Here is a 19,489-nt window from a genome sequence, read left to right on the forward strand (position 1 = left end):
TAAATATATATATATATATATATATATATATTTATTATGTGTCCTGTATAAGTTAATTTATTAATTATAATAATATGGTAATTTAGCAGTATCTCAAATTTTATACATATTCAGAGTCCCAGTCTCTTTTGGATTATTTTAGGATTCAGTCAAATTAAACTTAATAGGATAAGTGGTAATGGTTTGTTTTGTGATTTAGAGATGTGGATGGGATGTATCCAGGTAAGTAAATATAAGGATTACAAAGAGTCTACTTGCAATTGGGAGGATTAGGGAAAGCTTCCAGGAGGAAAAGGCCCCAGCAGCAATAGTGTCCTCTGTGTGTGTGTGTGTGTGTGTGTGTGTGTGTGTGTGTGAGATTGAGACCATTGGAAAATGGCTCTCCTGGGTAGAAAATATTAGGATTCTATTGGACCACCATGGGGAGAAAGTCCAGGGAGTAGCTAAAGGAAGAAAAACTTTGGAGAGGTGGGACAGAAGTAGTACATTTCAGGTCTGGGGGATAGTTGATATAAATGCACTTGGATAGGAGGAGGAATATTGATTTCTGGGTTAACTCCAGGCAGTTCGGTTTAGCTAGAACAGCTGGGCCTTACAGTGAATAAAAAGAAACCTCAAATATACAGAGAAGATAAAGAGCTTGAAATATCCAGCAAAAATTCCATTGTATTTTAGAGGCAACAGGGAGACACTGAACATTTTTGTGGTCCAAGTGACATGAGCTAACTGTGACTTATTTATCTGACAGCTGTAGTTAAGTCCATTGGGAGGTGAAAAATGGGAAGCAGAGAAAGTTAAAAAAATCTGTAGGTAATGGCGACAAGGTGAGAAAGGGACTAAATTAAGGTTCAATTTTTGCTGGCCAAGTACCTGACCTGGTTCATATCACTGCAGTAAAGGTCAGATTTCTGGCCTCTTGCTGTCTACTATACTGGTGAAGGAGGAAATACAATGTTGAGATTCAGTTTGGAAGGATGGCAATGCCCTTCACAGACCTCCAAACATTTGGAGGAGGAGCAGCTTTAGATGTGGGAAGGCTCACTTCAGGGTCGGACTTTTTAATATTGAAGTCCTCATTGATGGGCCACAGCCCAGGATCTACACAAAATTGCATATGTAGCTGATGAATATGGAACAATTAAAACCTCTTATGTGTTGCTCTGTCTCCTATAAAATCCCCATTATAATTTGTCTTTCTGTAAAAGCTCTTTCTTGTCTCCTTCCCTAAAGTATGATCTTCATTATTTTTCTTTTATAGCCTTGTAACCCTAACCTGCTAGCAAAACCCCAAATTTTCAGAATATAGAACTAGTTCTAAATAAAGCTTTTTGTGACTTTAAGAGAAATTCTTTCAAACTATGTACTATGACTGTCCAATGAGACAACATACTGAAACTTTGGGGATGCAACCCAAACATTTTATATCCCTAAACACTTTCATCAACAAAAGAGAAAAAAGGACAGCTCAATAAACTGGGCATGCAACTAAAAAAGTGAAAAAGAAATTTAAATTACAAAACACACATTATAGGATGAAAAAGTATTAAATGCTTGTTAGGTACCAAGCAGTGGATTAAAGCTAGGGATACCAATTCAAAAGTAAAAATAGTCTCCCGTCTTACTGGAATTTATATTCTAATGGAAGAAAAAATAGACAGTGGGGGATGGTGCCCAGATTTGGGCACTTTGGTTCCCAACAGTTATAGGGATTGTGAGATGGGAGAGTAGGGGAACAATACCTTGCCTCTGTGTGGGATGGGTGCTAGACCCATCCTTTCCCAAATTAACTAATCAGAGAGAACTTCAGGTACAAAGAGAAAGCATTTATTTAATCCCTGCAGGGAGAGGCCAGACACACACCTGGGAGCCATCCCAGTCCCGCCATGTGCTCCTGGAACCTGACCAGCTTGTGTTGTGAGTGAGTGAGTGAGTGTGTGTGTGTGTGTGTGTGTGTGTGTGTGTTGTTTAAATAGAAAAAGACACAAGCCTTTTCATTGAATAGACTAAAAGGTCATAACCAGTTTCTTTGACCAGTGGTCACCAATGTTGTCTGCTTCCCATGGGTCATGTCACTTCCTGTAACTTCTCAGGGTCTGACCTTTAGAGACTGTGTGACTGCCTGCAACCCAAGGTCTAAGACCTGATCTTCTGGCTCTGGGAATAGGGATCATGTGACTTAAGTCTCAAACTGAGAAAATTTCATCCAATCAGTACCATTCACTCCATTAGGCTTTGTCACTCAATCCAGCTCACCCCTTCCTCTGTTTGGTCAATTCTTTCAGGAACCTCTTAAGAAAATTGTTCAGGTCAACAATGTTCACTCCTCCCTTTCTCTTGGGCCCCATTCCTGACTATCTGAATTATTTTTTCCCCCTAAAATACAAATACGCCTTTTCCTCCTTTGTTATGCAAATAAACCCCTCTTCCTTTAGAATTTAAGCTCGAGTGCTTTTTTTTTTTTTTTTTTTAAGCACTTCCCTTTAGGCTCATCCATCTAAATACTTAATCTTGATGGGATTCCTTTCTGTTATAAAGGTCAAATTGATCTGAAAATGGTTTCAGAAAGGATTTGAGATAAGGGTGATATTAATGTGAATTTGTACCTAGTACCCACCTCCTCCCAACTCCCTTTCTCCTGCCTTTTATGGGTTGTCTTCTACCTTTAGATTGTAAGCTCCTTAAGGATAGGGACTAATCTTTGTATATTTCTATCCCCAAAATTTAGCACTGTGCAAGGCACTTAATATTTATTGATAATTATTGACCATATCTAGAATCTGTTGTGAATCAGTCTAAACATATAACAACAAGAGTCACTCCTCATTATGTAATGGTCAAAGGACATATCCAGGGTTTCATAGCTAGTGTGTGGAGTTAGGTGATCTCTAAGATGCTTCCCATTTTGAGTCCTGAGAACTCTAGCCCTGGGATTTGCCCCCATTTCTTGCATGCCTGCTTCTTACTGCCTTCTTGCTCCCTCTCCTGACTTAGAGCACTTTCCCACACTGTTCCCATTTCCAGAATTTTCCTTTCCCCTTCCTCATCTTTACCTCCTGCCTTTTTTCAACCCTGGCAAAAATTCCAACTTCTACAGGACACCTCTCTTCATTCCTCTTATGTTTTCCTTTTGTTGTTCATTTTCAACCTTCCTATCTATACCTTGTTTAGACAAAGTGATTTGCATGTTTTAGCCTTGCATAGACTGTGAGTCCTTGGAGGAAAGGGCCTATTTTTGTGTCCCTAGTGCTTGACACAGTACCTGGCACATGGTAGATACTGAATACTTATTGACTGATATTGACTTAGTGACATCTCCATCCTTTCTACTTTTCATTACATAAATTCCTCATTCTTTAATGATATTGACTTATTGTCCTATATTTTCTCTTTCCTTGGTTTATGTATTAAAATGACATGTCATAAAAGGATTCTAGTGGAGTATTTTCTCAGTTTTTGAGAGTAGCTTATGGAATAGATATATTAGTTTTCAAAACTTTGATAGAATTCTTCTGTGAATCTGATGAGGGGAGCCTGAAACTGAAGGGGGGACCCCAAAACTCTCTAAAACTCCTTGAAGGACAAATTCTCCTGGAATCCTGGTCTCTGTAAAAGACTCTGCCCCAGGGAACAAAAATAAACTGGTTTATCTTGGTGGGACTAGTTGAAGTAATCTCATTTAGCTCAAGATCTAGATTTCTATTGACCCCTATTGTTGGCTCAAAACCATGCCCAGTAAGTGGTCTCATCTAGGTCTGGGGGCAGTGACAGCATTGAAGAAATCTCTTTAGATTGAAATTTCTGTCTCAGATTTCTATTATAAAAAGGGCCACTCTTAAGCTTAGTCCTTGCAGATGACCTAACATGCCATGCCATGCCATACCAAGGAACCCTCTGCCCACTGAAATGATATTCTCTTTCAGCATTGCCCTCTCTATCTTCCCCACCTAGTTCCTTAACAAAACTTTATACCTCTCTGTTGGGATTTCTCTACTAGAAACTTTACTTCTCTGCCTGGACCTTGCCACTAAGGAATTCAGTCTTTCTATTCATGCATAGCAAAGGCTGACTTCCCAATGCCAATAATAAACTTTTTATCAGTCTAGCTTTTCGGGTTCGTAAATTCCTTTATGAAGGATTTCTTCGCTTCGTTGTTCCCTCAACTCCCTACCTTGCGTTGAATCCTAAGGGGATTTAGGGGAACCAAACCTCTTCATTTGGTTCCCTGAACCCTGAACCTGCCACTAACCTCATCATTTAACTCCTTGACCACCAGGAACCCTAATCTCATCATTTTAGTTCCCTGAATCTAGTTTCATCAAATCCATCAGGACTAGGATTCAAACCTCCTTACCCCTTCCCACCAGCTCCCTTTCGGTTGTTTATTTGCAGCTAGAATCAATGTTCTTTTCTGAGATTGAATTAAGATTTCTACTTGGTGGTCTTATAACTTGAATATTTTATATATTTGAAGGTATTCCTCTTTTTCATCTTTGCAGTTTTGTTAGCATATAATTGTGCATAATGCTTTCTGATAATTCCTTTTAATTTCTTGTTTTATTGTGATTTTACCTTCCTCATTTGTATTTTATTAATTTGATTTTTTTTGCTCTTTTTAATCAGATTAAATATTTTAAAATGTTATGTCTTTAAAAAGTACCTGCTTATATTTATTCTATTTTTTGTTTCAAATTTATGTATTTCTTCCCTAATTTTTAATAGTTTTTTTTTGTACTTGTTTGCTGACTTTTTAATTTTTAAAAATGCTTATTCAGTTCTTCAATCCTCTTTTCTTCTATTTTGTTAATATGTGTTTGTAGGGATATGGCTTTTTCCATTGATGGATGCTTTGCATGAATTTTTCTCATTTGTAAATTGTGTTAGCTGATTTACTAGAAAGTTTGATATGTTATTTCATTATTATAATTGTCACACACATATTTATTATTTCTACAATTTGATCTTTAAACCATTCACTATGGATTCAGTATTAAATTTCCCTTTGGGTTTGTGTCTTTGTAATTCCTGAATGAATGACTTTTTATTGCATCATGGCCTATAAAGAATTTTAAAATTTTACTTTTTACCCAAAAAAACAAAACCAAGAATTCACAAGGTTCCATGGTAGGATGCCAGAGGGATGACTAAATACCACCCCCTTTGATTTTTTATTAAAAAATATTTTTAATTCCATTTTATTTTCAATAACAAATTCTCTTTTTTCCCATTCACTCACTGAGAAAGCAAGATAAACAGATCCCATTATAAATGTATATTGTCATGCAAAGAAAATTCCCATTAGACAAATAAAAAAAATAACAGAAAAAAAAGTTTCTATTTCTACTTTGAGTCTGTCTAGAAGTATATACCATGTTTCATCATGAGTCCCTTGGCACTGTGGTTGGTCATTTTGTTGTCCAGTTACTAAATCTTTGAAAGTTGATTCTACTTACAATATTGCTGTAAGTTTTTCATTTGTTCTCATTTTGCTTGCTTTGTGTCAAGTCATACAGGTCTGCTCAGGTTTTTATGAAGTCACTTTCTTCACTGTTTCTTTACAACACATTTGTTTTACATCATATTAATATACCAAAACTTGTTCAGCCATTCCCCGGTTGATAGGTTTATTAGTTCTTTTTTCTTAACTATTTTTATCTCATTAAAAAAATTCTTTCTCTTCCCCCTTCCTCAGTCACTTAGATCTCCTTTTCTTTTTCCTCCTCCTGGTATTGTTCATTCATTTAAAAAAGATTTTTTTGTCTCTCCCCTGTCCCCCCTTTTTAGAGTGGAGTTACCTTATTCATTCTCTTCATTATTCATCCTTTTTATTCTGGTTCATGACCTCTGTAATTATCTATCTTACTCTCTGCTCTCTGTATCTTTGTAAACACACTTCAGATTGTTCACTTCGATTGATTTAAATTTAACAGACATTTATTAAGCGATGCTCCCTACCTTCCCCACCCCCTTATTTTGGAAATTATTTGTAATTTCAGTGTGACTTGACATATGGCAACCAAAGCTTTTGTACTGATTGTCCAAAATTTTATGTTGTTTCATGGTTATAAGGTTAACATTCAAAATTGAACTCATCTCAATGGCTATACCAGGCTTAGGCTTGTGGATGGTTGGTGGAAGTAATGTGTTAAGGATCAGTGTATCTGCAGGTACTGAAGTTACCAATGTAGCTTGTTCAGTCCCAAGGATAAAAGAATGGTTGGGTGAGTCTCTCAGATATAACCACTTGCCTTTCTGGGCAGGGCGGATAAATTTTGGGACAGGATATGTACTGAAGTATATTTTAGGATCAATTCAGCTTGGGACTTAGTGATGAAGGTCTTTGATATATTCTTGTGGCATTAAAAAAAAGTTAGTGTTATTTATATATGTATGTGTGTATAAATATGATATATAGTTATATATATCTATATATAAACATAATATATATGAAATTTATGTGTATATATATATATATATATATACACACACATATGTGTAGGTATTTTTGTATATGTGTGCATGTATTGCAGTAGGAATAAATTTACTGAGTGTGAGGAGCAGGAATTTTCTTTCGAATCCCTAACCAAACTGATATATGAAGTGTTCATTTTTAACTTAATATTTTGGTTGGCCATAGGATTTTAGCTTTGAAAGGGACCTAGGCACAGGCTCATTGTTGCTGAACTGGGAGACATCTCAGAGGTCCTACAAGCCAGCCCCCTCATTTGACAGGAAAGGAGCCTGAGACCCAGAGAGGCCATGAAGGTTGCCTAGGGCCAAACTGCTAGTAGGTGATGGAGCCAGTACTTGAATCCAGGTCTTCTGAATCTCAGTCCAGTGTTACTCTGTGAGACCCAGGGTATGAGATTCAGCAGTGAGAAGCCCAACTGGTAAGCTCCCCCACAGCCCTGGGCAGAAGTTTCCTGATTTCTTGAGGACTCCAGGATCTGGTGTACTGAACCATAGTGTTAGGTGTGCTGGTTCTGGTGTCTGTTGAGTTGTCTGCAAAGTGAGGGAGGAGGGGAAGTGGGGAGGAGCTAAGAGGGTCTAGTCTCTGCTCTTCCCCAGGGAGCTTCTGTTCTGTTCAGCTCGGGCCATTACAGTAGAACTACCTCAAAGAGAGCCACCACACATCCTTATTTTCACACTTCTATTGAAAACCAATCCTCAGATTCAGCACAGGTCAAGTTGTGCCGGAATACTGAGTAAGACAAAGAAATGAGGAGTTCAAGGACAGCGAAGACCATCATCATACCCAAAATCCCCTGCAAAAGATGGAAACCAAATGATAATAGAATTAAAAACAGTCCTGAGCTTATGGTCATGAAGAGCTAACAACATCTAGTTTGGGGAGATGGTGACCCTTCACCAGGGAGTCAGGGGAGGATATACCCATTCATCCATCAAGTTTTTACAATTTGTTGGGGAGGAATCATCTCAGGTCCACCCGAGGAAAAAGGCACCTGAATTTGGTTCATTGTTCTTTTGTGGATTGCTCTTTGAAGGCAGGGGGGGTGGTAGTTGTGGTGGTTTTTTTTTTTTTTTTTTCCTTTTGTATTTTGGGCCTCTGTTACCGTACTTGACATATATTCATTTCATTTCATTTCAATTGGATTCATTTCATGAGGTCATTCGTGCTACCTGCAGTATGGTATCCAATCAGTAAACATTTATTTAACCACCATTATATTCTAGGAACCAGGTTAGACACAGGGGATACATACTGTTCCAGGGTGCAAGGAGAATGTGGGGTTCTAGAACCAAGGCTGGAAAGGGCCTCAGAGGTAATTTAGCCCAACCCTTAAATTTTATAGGAAAATGAGGAAGGAAACTGAGTTCCAGGGAGAAGTGACTCATCCAAAAATACATTAAGGAGTGTCAAAGATGGGATTCAAAGCCAGGTCTTGTGACCCCAAAGTCAGTGCTTTGCCTCTTGTACTAAACTGTTTACTTATTGCTTTCTTTGTACTCCTCCCTTTTTTAATTAATTAGGTTCATCTGGATTGGAAAGAAGAAAGGAAACAAAACAAGAGTTTATGGAACCTTTCCACTTTTTTCCTCCTTTTGTACTCGGTGCTAGCCCAGTGTCTGACTCTTTTGAGTCTTTTGTTTGTATCTTTTTTTGAACAGGACCTGAATTTATTTTTCTAGGGAATTCCAAATGAAGAAACTTCCTGTCCCAGGTAGCATGGTGCTTTAGGGAATCTCTGGCACTCATGTGGAAGATGGATTGGAATTCAGGAGGACTGATGGCAAGGAAACCATCGAGGAAGATTTTCCATTAATACCAACAAGAGATGCTATGGGCCTGAAACTGTATTTGGATAAGTTCATTTGCAAGAGATGTCATAGAGAGAAGGACAAGTGCTTGGCTCCTTGGGGCGAGTGAAATTGAAGAGTCAATAATGATACTAACTTTTTGAATGTAGGTAACTGGGAAAGTGACAGTGATTTCCACAGTCACAGGAAAACTCAGAAAAAGGGAGGGTTTTTTGGCAAAGATAGTAATTTCTGTTTTGAACATGTTGATTTTGAGATTCTGAAAGGACTTTCTTTTTCAAATGCCCAATGTGCAGTTGGTGATAACTAACTGGACCTCAGAAAAGAGATGATGAGGCTTTGATATATGGGTCTGGGTTTCATGTGCTTAGAGACAGATGATCATTGAACTCATGAGAGCCGATAAGATTGTCCTTGAGAGCAGAAGTAAAGAGAGTAAAGAGAGAATCCCTCCAGAGCCACGGCAGTCAGTCATAGTCAGTGGATGGGGCATGGATGAAAAACCAGCAAAAAGAGCCATCCGTAAAGGAGGAGGATGAGGAGAGAGCTGGGACAGTATTCCAGGGGCCATCACAGTACCCAGTGCTGGAGAGGAGTTCAGATGGTATCAAGAACAGGAATGGGTGACCACCAGTGTAGAATGCTGGGCCTGAAATCAGGAACCCTCAGTTCCAATCGAGCCTCACAGCATGGACATGGGCAAATCATGGAACCTCTATTTTAGTTTAGGCAGCTGGGTGCCGCAGGGCAGAGAGTGCCCATATTGACATCGCCTAGCTGGGTGACCCTGGAAAAGTCACTTAGCTCTCTGCCTGTTTTTTCATCTAGAAAATGAACTGGAGAAAGAAATGGCAAAACCAGTCCAGAGTGTCTGCCAAGAAAACCCCTAGTGGGGTCACAGAGAATCAGATGTGACTGAAAGAACTACCTGCTCCCAAGGTTATTGTGAAGATTCAGAGATTAGTCCAGTGCCTGGCATGTAGATAGTAGGCACTCTTGCCAATGCTCGTTATTGTCACCATTATTGTTAATTCACAAGCCAGTCCAATCAGTCAGTTAAGTCAGCATGATTGAAGCTGCACTCTGTTCTAGTGCTGGGGATAGGAGCTCCCAAGCCTGGAAGGCAAAAAGCCTCAGCAGTTCTGCTTTACCTTGGTGCCTTCCCTTTGAGATCTCCCTCCCTACTTTATCCTGTATATAGCTGCTTTGTACATAATCTGTGAATTGTCTCCCTCATTTGGAGAGTGCTTAACTTAGTGCCTAGCACATAGGTATTTAGTAAATTCTGATTGAGTGACTGCTGGACTAACATGTCTAAGTGGGGATAAGAGTCATGTCACAATTATTACTTTCATCTTAAAAAAAATGCAGATTGAATGCTAATAATTACTACTTCCACAGCTAAGAAGGGGAGGTATGTCACAATCTGAATCTCAGGATGATTGAGGACAACTTGTGAGTTGTTGATCAAACAGAATTCTTATTATAAATTCAGACTGAAGAAGGGAGTGTGGCCAGTAGAGGGAGATCTGGCCTTGGAGTCAGGGAGACCTTGGTTGCAAGTTCATGCACATCTTAAGTGCGTGATTCTTGGAATCTTGGAATCTGGAATCTTGTGAAATGACCCAGAGAAATTATGGTAAGTGCTATCCTGCCTAAGTGCAAGGAGCTTCCACAGAAAAATTAGAAAGTGGCTTGTCTACCAGAAATGGGACCCACAAGAAACTTGACTTTGCCTAATACAGTTTCCTCAAATTTCCATCCTTTCACAAAAACTATAGAATTCATTTCTACTGGAAGTGACCTAGTGGGATAAGTCAGAGGCCCTGGGTTCCAGTCTTGGCTCTGCTGTGTGATTTTGAGTCTGTAATCTCATCTCTGAAGCAATGTGACAGTAGAACAGATGAATTTTCTAGACCCTTCTAGCTTTAAGACCTCTGACTTCATACAACAGGGTCTTTAACCTCTCCATCTTGAGGTCCAATGGAATCTGAATTCAGCTCACCCACTTAGATTCACTTAGAGGACTTTGGGTACTTACAGTTAAAATGATAGAGATTCCAGCACAAATAGTGCCTCCACCAACATAGCCACACAGGTAGTTCTTGTCCAGAACCAGGCCGAACGCAAGGAGAACTATCCCGACCAGTGCAGCCACAGAGCTAACTGTGTTCCCAATCAGACTCACTTGTCCCTGAAAGAGAAGAAAAGTGTTTGGAAAATCAGTCTTAGCCCTTGTAGATTAGGGGAGATGTGAGGCAGAAAGATTCTAAGTATTTGTCAAGTAATCCAGTACTAGGCTTTGCAGAGCCTCCATGTCCATCAAAACATCCAATTTCCATGAAAATTGCTTTAACTGAACCTTCTGTTTTCACAATGAAGATCAGATATTCAATCTATTCCTTAAGTATGTTTGGTTTTAGACTTTTCTGGTAAATATTCCACTTTTTATCTCTTTATACTGATTAAAAAAACAAAATTAAAAACAAAAACACCTTCCTGTATCCTACTACCGGTTAAAATTATAAACAATATCGGCTGCTAAAGGAACCCATCTCCAGACTGTGCTTTTGAAATAGATTGAACTGGAATTCTTATTTGGCAGGAGCTGAATGGAAAACTTTTGGGGACAGGGTGGGACTGGTAGCATTTACATGTCCATCTAGAAGCACCTGAGACCTGGTTCTTTTTCTGCCTTTGATTCTTTCATCTGGGACAGCTCATTCTTTCTCTGGAACTCTGTAGGTCTATAAAAGGAAAAGGCTAAAGAAAACTACTTTCATCTCCAACATTCTATGATGCTGTGAAATACAGTGGGAAGCAGTGATGTGATCAGTGGGAGATCGGCAGTAAGACCATGCTGCTGCTTTGGGCCCTAGTGCCCTTTGGGGAAGCCCTTTGTGGGGCTAGGATTTAAACATTCTTATGTTGAAGTGACTAAGAGGAAATGAAACTTACAAGATATCTTGTAGTTCTCCTTTCAAATGCGATTAAGAGGGATCCTGAATTAATGTACTGTCAAGAAAAGAGAAAATCCATTAATTTGCAGAATCTCTGTTGGGGTTCTGTGCCAGCTTTCCTTGCTGGAAGACTGCCCCTTTATTCCAGGGAGCCTCCCTCCTCTTCAGGGCATTGTGATAGAGTGGGAAGCCTGGCCCCAGAAAACAGAACTGGGAGCAAGGGGTAATAGAAGGTTCAGAGAGGCTTGTCAATGGGGTTGTTCAAAAGGAGAAGGGGAGGATTCTGGGAAGATGGTGCAGTAGATTGGTAAATTTCAAGCTCTCCTGATTTCCCCCACAAATAGAACAAATTTGTGCATCAGGGCAAACATAGATTTGTGAAGAATCAAGAAGTCTTGGGGTAGAACAGGGGTCCTCCAAATACAACCTGAGAAGATCTGAAGAAACATCTCCAGGCTAGCTCAACAGAAACATCTAGAGGGCCCCCTTTTGGAGCCTCAGCAGAAACCACAGAGCCTTTCACCTCCCAAATTGCTTGTGGAATCTGGAGTCTAAGTTGGGGAAGACTGAGGGAACCTGACTGATTGGGAATGCCAGGCCAGGCCAGGCCAAGCTGTGCTGTGCCGCAGTATGCAGCACTGGGTGAGAAGGAACCAGCACATCTGTGAGTGCAGAGAAGGGGTCAGGGATACCGCTGGCTGTGGGCTCTTGGTTTGGGGTTACTTGTCAGGGGGGAAAACTGAAGTGAAGCTAGAGACACCATCCCCATCCCCACCCCAGGATTAGAAGTGCTTACACTAATACCTCTTTAAAAATGGATTGGCAATGAAGAAAGAACACCATAGAAACATACTATGGGAACAAGGAAAACATCTTCAGAGGAGGATATTGAAGTAAAAATAGCTTCTACCCCAAAGAGTAATGTGAAATAACTCCCTGCTCAGACAGAATTTATAGAAGAACTCAAAAAAGAATTTTAAAATTAAATGTAATATATTGAGGAAAAACTAAAACTACCAAATAAAAACCATCCAAGAAAAACAAGATTATAATAAAAAAAGTTAACCAACTAAAAAAGGAGATAGAGTCTCAAAAAGTAAAATAACTCCTTGAAAATTAAAATTGGGCAAGGGTAAGCAGTAAAGCTATGAGAGAACAAAAAATAACAAAACTGATTATAAAGAAAGAAAAATGACAGATCTAGAGAATGGATCAAGAAGACAAAATATAAGAATAACTGGACTGCCTGAAAGTTGTGATTAAAACAAAAAAGGACCTTGACACAATAATGCAAGAAATAATCCAAGAAAATTGTCTTGGAGTGATAGAATATGAGGGGAAAGTAGAAACAGAAAAATCTACAAATTACCACTTCAAGGAGATCCTTTATGGAAAACACATAGGAACATTATTGCCAAATTTTGGAAATACCCAAGTCAAAGAGAACATTTTGCAAGAAATAAACAAACAAAAAACCACAATTAAAATAGTTGAAGCTACATTTAGAATTGTATAAGACTTATCAGCAACTACAATAAAAGACCACAGGTCCAAGAATCATCTCTATTGACATTCAAAAGAACTAGAAAAGAATGCAGCAAAGTTAAGGTAAAAATAGTAATTATGTCATACAAATGAGGTACAGAGGAAGAATAGACACAGAGGCATTAGAGAGAGGGGAGGAGGGCTTGTAATTCTGAAAACCTATTCACATTGGGAGTGGGTTAAATAGGCAAACTACATATGTACTATGAAGGCGATAGTACCCTCTAAAATTTATAAAGAAATAAGGAGGGAGAGATGGGTGGACAGGGAAGCAAAGGGTGCAGGAAGAAGACAAGGGAGGGATCTATGTAAGTGGGGGGAGGTTAAGTAATAGCAAGGCAAGTTAGGAGCATAATTAAAGCAAAGGGTCAGCAGTTTTGGAAAGATATGTTTGTGTATGTGTGTATGCATATATCTACACATGTGTATATAAATATATCCTTTCTTAACTATAGCCTGCTTGGAGGTGGTGAAAGGGATGGAAGGGAGAGAAAAGAATAAAGTATAAAAGGTGCACAGCAAAAGGAAGGCCCGCAAGTAAAGGTTGGATAACCACTTAAAAGCTAGTTTGTAATAAAGATGGAACAGAATTCTGGGCTTGGAGTGAGGAAAACCCTAGTTCATATGCAGTCTCAGACACTTACTGCCAACCTGTCTGCCTCAATTTCCTCATATGTAAAGTAGAGGTTATAGGAGCACCTATATTTAGGACTGTTGAAGATAAAGTGAGATGATGTTTGTAAAATGCTTTGCAAACCTTATGGTGCTAGAAGGATTTTCTTATGATTTATTTTTTGGTATAGATTCTATGAGATATACTGAGATGCCTTCTAGTTCTGAGATTCTGGGATCTTTTTGCATATAGTGATGATTAGGATGAGAATATTACCACTACTATTGCTATTAATAACAAAAGCCTTCAAAATCCGATCAATCTGTCAGTAAATATTTATTAAACATTGGGTTTTAGGCACTCTCTTGGGTGTTGGGGTTACCCTTAAGGAACTTCCAAGGGGAAACACCATGGACAGGCAGAAATAATTACTTAGAATCCTTGTGTGGATTGGGCCATTAGTAGAGAGAGGGGAAATCTGGAAAGGCCTTTTAGGGAGGGAGATAGTTTTTGAACAAGAAGATGGCTCAGTAATGGAGGTAAGAGGGGGAACGTCAATCACAAGAACTTGCAGGGCTACTTTTGGCTGGAAGACAGAGTTTGTAGAGGGAAGTAACATGTCAGTCACCTGAGAAATATCTGCCAGGTGGTCAGTTTTTAAATGATAAAATGAGGCATTTGCTTCTTTTTCAAAGCTGTTTGAGCAGAAAATGGACATGGCTGGATCTATGAATGTCCCTTTGGAAGCTGTGGGAGTTGGGGTGAGAGTGGGAAAGAGGAAAGTGGGTTGAAGTGGAGAGAGATTTGAGGCAAGGAGGTCAATTTGGAAGCTGTTTCTGGAATCCAGACAAGAGGTCCAGAAGGCCTGACTTGGGGACACGGCCCAAGTGTGAGCAGACAGGGAGTCTCTAGTGCTATAATTCTGGGTCCTTTTGTATAAAGTCCTTGCCTCAAGCTTCTTCCAATTTCTTAAGGTTTGGGGGGGTTTTGTGCCCACAGTACTCACACATGCTGCTCCCCAGAATGGGTACCCCGTAATAAAGATGAAGGGAAAACGCGGGTATGGAGAGACACGAGTAAAAATGAAGACTGCCCCAAAGCAAAAGTTCATCAGACCAATGAGGACCTGAATAGCCTGGAAATAGAAAAAGCGTCGTGGTCAGCAATTGCTTCCGGGGAGGACCCCTTGGAGGGTTTGGTCTAGGGACCTCTGGAAACTCCTGGAGGGCCTGTCTTGTTTCTGCCATGTTGTTGCCCTTTCTCATGCTGTGCTTTCCCACCTTCTCATTCTGCTCTGGGTGGAGGTGTGAAGCAAGGACCAGGATAGCTTGAGGTGAGAAGGCAGGAGTTTCCACTGGGAAGACTGCTGACTCTTGGGTGCCTTTGGATGAGCCATTTTAGTTCTCCCTGCCTCAGTTTCCTTAATTGTACATTTAAGAGGTTAGATTCAATTGCCTCTAAAGTCCCTTCCAATCCTGAATCTCTGATCCCATGCCTAAGGGATCTTAGGGCGTGATGCCCTTAGGCTCATTCTCTACTAGGAAGAACTCTACCTTTGTTTTGTGTTCTGGGTCCCTAGTCTACATAATAACCCCACTGGAGAGCTGTTTCACCTAGGCCAAGAGCAGTCTAGGGCCTGGAATCTTTCATTCTTTCTTCTGGGAGAAAGTTTTGGAGAATATTTCAATGCACCTCGACTAGGGGCTCAGCTGTGGACTTATAAATGCTTCTGCAAAAACTCCTGATGCACAGGAGAAAGAATATTCCCTGGTTTGGGAATCAGAAAATGGCTTCAAGGCAGGGCCCAGCTTTTTCTGACCTGTGGTCCCTTGGGCACCTGTTCTTCAGTTTCTCAGAGAGGGGGCTGGACTTGATGACCTTTTGTTTTCCTCCTAATTCTATATCTGTTATTGCAAGGTCCCAAGTGTTCTTAAGGAAGCAGTGGAACCCTGGATTAGCCCCTAGGATAGTCTCAAGATCTCAGGAATTGGCAGGCTGAGTCAGGGCCCTCTTCTTTACTTTGCTTGATAGCAAGTCCAGTTCCTCAACAAGGCCTAGACTTAGGAGTTTAGAGCTTTACTGGGCAAACATTTCTCTTATATGAGACCAGCTTTCTGGCCCCAAATACAAATGTCCTTTTTCTCCCTATTTGCTATATATAGACATTGAATATCAATAATTCTGGGTGGAAACCTGTTATGTAAGCAATCAACCAGAAAGATTTGTGCCTGTGACTGTATTACTTCCAATATTCAGTAAGCCTTTGACCTAGAGTTGGAATCAGTTCCCTTCTTAAGATTGTAAACTCCTTAGCCTTGGCCTTTCTTTTCCTCGCTCTGTGAATTACAGTAGAGCAGGGGTCTGACTTACCCCCATGATCCTCATTTCTGTAAGAAGGAAATGTTCTATACCGGTTTTTTTGGCAAAAGCAGTTGTTTTTAGCCCACTCTGGACATTGAAAACCTTCTGAGGTAGCAGCAGGAACACTGATTTGGGTGTGGGTGCCGGCTTGGATTCCATGGTCCTGCCGTTGATTCCACGGCAGAAATAATGTCAATAAAATTGGTGGGCAGGCATCGCAGCCAAGATCATGTTCCACTCCTATGCCAGGTTCACCTGGAGAGTTGGACTATTGCTATACATTGCATTAGAATCATTCACTCATTGAGTCATAGTATCATGGAACCCTGGAATGCTATAGCTAGAAGGAGCCTCCAGAAGGTTGTGGAGGAGGCCTGGACTCTCAGCCCTCCTACTGGCTTCTAACATGGCTCTTAGGCAAGCATCCTTTCCTTTCCAACTCTGTTTCCTCATCTGGACAATGAGGAGAGTGTTGCCCTAGAGAACTTGTCCCAGAGGTCCCCTTGAACTTTAAATTCAACAATGTCATCTCATTCAGTACCTTCTTTTCGGGTGAGGGATTTGAAGGAAAATCTCCTAGGACAGATAATTTCTCATTCCATTCTGAGAATGAGCACGAGTACTGAATGCTTTGTCCTAAGATGTCAGGGCTGAAAGGGGCCTTGGAAGCCATTTATCTTGATGCCCTCCTTTTGCCAGAGGGATCTGCTGGTTTTTCCATAGTTTCTTTCTCTCTCTCTCTCTCTCTCTCTCTTTCTCTCTCTCTCTCAACAGTATTTTATTTTTTCCAAATACATGCAAAGATAGTTTTCAACATTCACCTTTGCAAAACCTTTTGTCTAAATTTTTTTTCCATCCCTCTTTAGCTCTCTCCTCCCCAAAATAGCAAGTGATTAGGATATAGATTAAACATGTGCAATTCTAAATATGTTCATTTCCACATTCGTCATGCTATTAATCTCTTAAGGAAGTGCCAGTGAAGCAGCAGAGTCAGACCAACATGGCCCAGTCCCAAGCTCTGTCCCCTTTCCTGGATACCTCTCCTGTGCAACTTATGAAGAACTTCTTGGTTTCCTATCTTAATTTCTTCAATATTTCAGCCACCTAAGGTCATTTGTTGGGTATGTGTGGGCTAGATGAGACAGCCTTTGAAAGCCCTTCCAAATCTCAGATTCTACAAAGCTTTTTTTAGTTTTTAGAGGCCTGTTGGTCAGCATCTTTCTCATGAAATTCCTTGTCAACTGGAATTGTAATGAAGTCACTTTTCTCCAGGATTGAGCAGCTATGATTCTTTGCTCCTGGTGGGCATTTTTGCCTCCTGATTGATTTCCCATGTGTTAGGGTAGACGTTCCTATTGCTCCCTGTCTTTTAAAAAATGTATCTGGGACCAAAGCCAAATTGCTAATCCTATTTAAGCAATCTTCTCTGCAGAAACAGCTTGTGTTGAGAAAGGAGACCCAGACTTGGGGTCAGGAAATCTGAGTTTAAATTTTGTATCTAATCCTTAAAATTGTGTGACTTTAGAAAAGTCACTTCCCCTCTCAAAGTCTCAGTTTCCTTATGAGCAGAATGACATTTTTGGACTAGATTATAATAACAATAGTTTCTTTGTACATGTAAAACACACACATGTACACACACACGTTGTCACTCTAATGCAATAGATAGAACACCAGATCTGGACTCAAAAAGACCTGAATTCAAATCAAGCTTCAGACATTCAGTGAATCACTTCATCCTACTTGCCTTAGTTTCCAAATCTATAAAATTTTTCTGGTATCTGCAAAGAAAACCTCAAAATAAAACTTCTCTTACCAAGAAAGGGGCACAACTGAAATAACTGAACAATTGAATACATCAACATTCTTTCCCACCACAACAATAAGAAATAGGATGAAGTTCAGAAATAGTCACAGAAAATTTGTGTGTTTTAAGGGAATCCTAAAAATGGAACCTATAAAAGCTATAGGCAGGTTGGAAGCACAACTGGCAAAGCACTGCACCCATTGTTTTGCTGATCATTTCTTATAGAACAATAATATTCCATAACATTCATATACTATAACTTATTCAGCCATTCTCCAACTGATGGGCAGCCACTAAGTTTCTAATTTCTTGCCACTATAAAAAGGGCTGCCACAAACATTTTGGCATGTGTGGGTCCTTTCCCCTCTTTTATGATCTTTTTAGGATGCAGACCCAGTAGTGAGATAGCTGGATCAAAGGGTATGCACAGTTTGATAGGCTTTTGGACATAGTTCCACATTGTTCTCTATAATGATTGGATCATTTCACAACTCTACCAATAATATATTAGTGTCCCAGTTTTCCCATCCTCTCCAACATTCATCATTATCTTTTCTTGTCATCTTAGCCAATCTGAGAGGTGTGAAGTGGTACCTCAGAGTTCTTAATTTAAATTTCTCTGATCAATCGTGATTTAGAGCATTTTTTTTTCATATGACTAGAAATGGTTTTAATTTTTTTATCTGAAAATTGCCTGTTTGTATCCTTTTACCATTTATCAACTGGAGAATGGCTTGAATTCTTATAAATTTGAGTAAATTCTCCATATATTTTAGAAATGAGGCCTTTATCAGAATTCTTGGATTAAAATTTTTTCCCCAGTTTTCTACTTCCCTTCTAATCTTTAAAGGAAAATTTTCATTTTGAATTTCTTAATGTTCTTCAGTTCTTCTTTGGCCATAAATTCCTTTGTCTCCACAGATCTTAGAGGTAGATTATTCTTGTTCTCCCAGTTTGCTTATAGTATCACTCTTCATGTTTAAATCATGAACCCATTTTGACCTTATCTTGGTATATGGTGTTAGGTGATAGTCAATACCTAGTTTCTGCCATTCTGTTTTCCAATTTTCCCAGCAATTTTTGTTAAATAGTGAGTTCTTATCCCATCCTTCTGACCTAATAATAATATTAATAATAACAATAGCATTTATGCTTTACATATATGTTGTCTTATTTGATCCTCATCACAACCTTGGGAGGTAGGTATAATTATCACCTTCATTTAAGGTGATAGGACACCTTAAGGATAAGGATAAGGACAAAAGAAGGGAGGCAGACTGACTTGCTGAGGGTCACATGGCTAAATAAAAGTCTGAGGCTAATTTGAACTCAGGGCCTGCACTTGGAGAGAGAACCCCACCAAACCTACCACATTGTTCCTCTTTCTCTGCTCTGCCTGTATTTCTTCCCCCTCACCCTCCCCATAAACCTCCTTTTTTTTTTTTCTCCCCCTGTCTATATGGTTGGGAGTAGCTCTGGATCACAGCTGTTACTTCATAAAGTTGCCCCCACTTAACTTTGCTGGGCCAGCTACTTAGGACCGGTAGGTGGGAGACCAGGAGGAGGAGGCAGTATCTTAGACAGTGAGACTAAAGAGGTAGCTGAGGATGGGGGGGTGGGGGTGGAGAAAGGGTAGAGTGGGAAGGGACCTCCGCAGTCTCTTTTTCCATTCCCTTCAGTTGTGAGAGTGTGTGTGTGTGTGTGTGTGTGTGTGTGTGTGTGTGTGAGAGACACAAGTAGAGAGACACACGGAGAGAAATAGACTTAGCGAAAGACAGACAGAGGGGAAGGGAGGAAAGGGGAGGAAGAGACAGAGAGACAGAAAGACAGACACCCAGGCAAAGAGATGAGGCCAGGTGTGGCTTTGCCCAGGAGGCCTCAGCTGCCTCTTTCTGAGGCCGAGGGTCAGAGCCTCCTCCCTAAGTA

The 19,489-nt window shown here is 40.0% G+C and overlaps 1 protein-coding gene across 1 annotated transcript; it reads right to left on the reverse strand.

The window, feature by feature from the left end:
- Positions 1–7,132: 7,132 nt before the first annotated feature.
- MS4A5 (membrane spanning 4-domains A5) lies at positions 7,133–16,019 on the reverse strand. Its single transcript, XM_003774019.4, has 5 exons — positions 15,766–16,019; positions 14,402–14,530; positions 11,236–11,292; positions 10,319–10,471; positions 7,133–7,262 (listed from the first exon to the last, which is right to left on the reverse strand). Exons 1-5 carry the CDS (start codon positions 15,913–15,915, stop codon positions 7,140–7,142), a joined length of 612 nt encoding a protein of 203 aa, XP_003774067.1. The 5' UTR covers positions 15,916–16,019; the 3' UTR covers positions 7,133–7,139.
- Between the last annotated feature and the right edge of the window lie 3,470 nt (positions 16,020–19,489).

This window comes from Sarcophilus harrisii, chromosome 6 (assembly GCF_902635505.1).
Source record: "Sarcophilus harrisii chromosome 6, mSarHar1.11, whole genome shotgun sequence".
Classification (NCBI taxonomy): Eukaryota; Metazoa; Chordata; class Mammalia; order Dasyuromorphia; family Dasyuridae; genus Sarcophilus; species Sarcophilus harrisii.

Coding starts and splice junctions, on each gene's coding strand:
- MS4A5 (XM_003774019.4), bottom strand. CDS start 15,915: ATGGAATCCAAGCCGGCACCCACACCCAAATCAGTGTTCCTGCTGCTA. Junction 14,531..15,765: donor CAGAAATGAGGATCATGGGG/GTAAGTCAGACC, acceptor TTCTATTTCCAG/GCTATTCAGGTCCTCATTGG. Junction 11,293..14,401: donor CATTCTGGGGAGCAGCATGT/GTGAGTACTGTG, acceptor TTTTCTTGACAG/TACATTAATTCAGGATCCCT.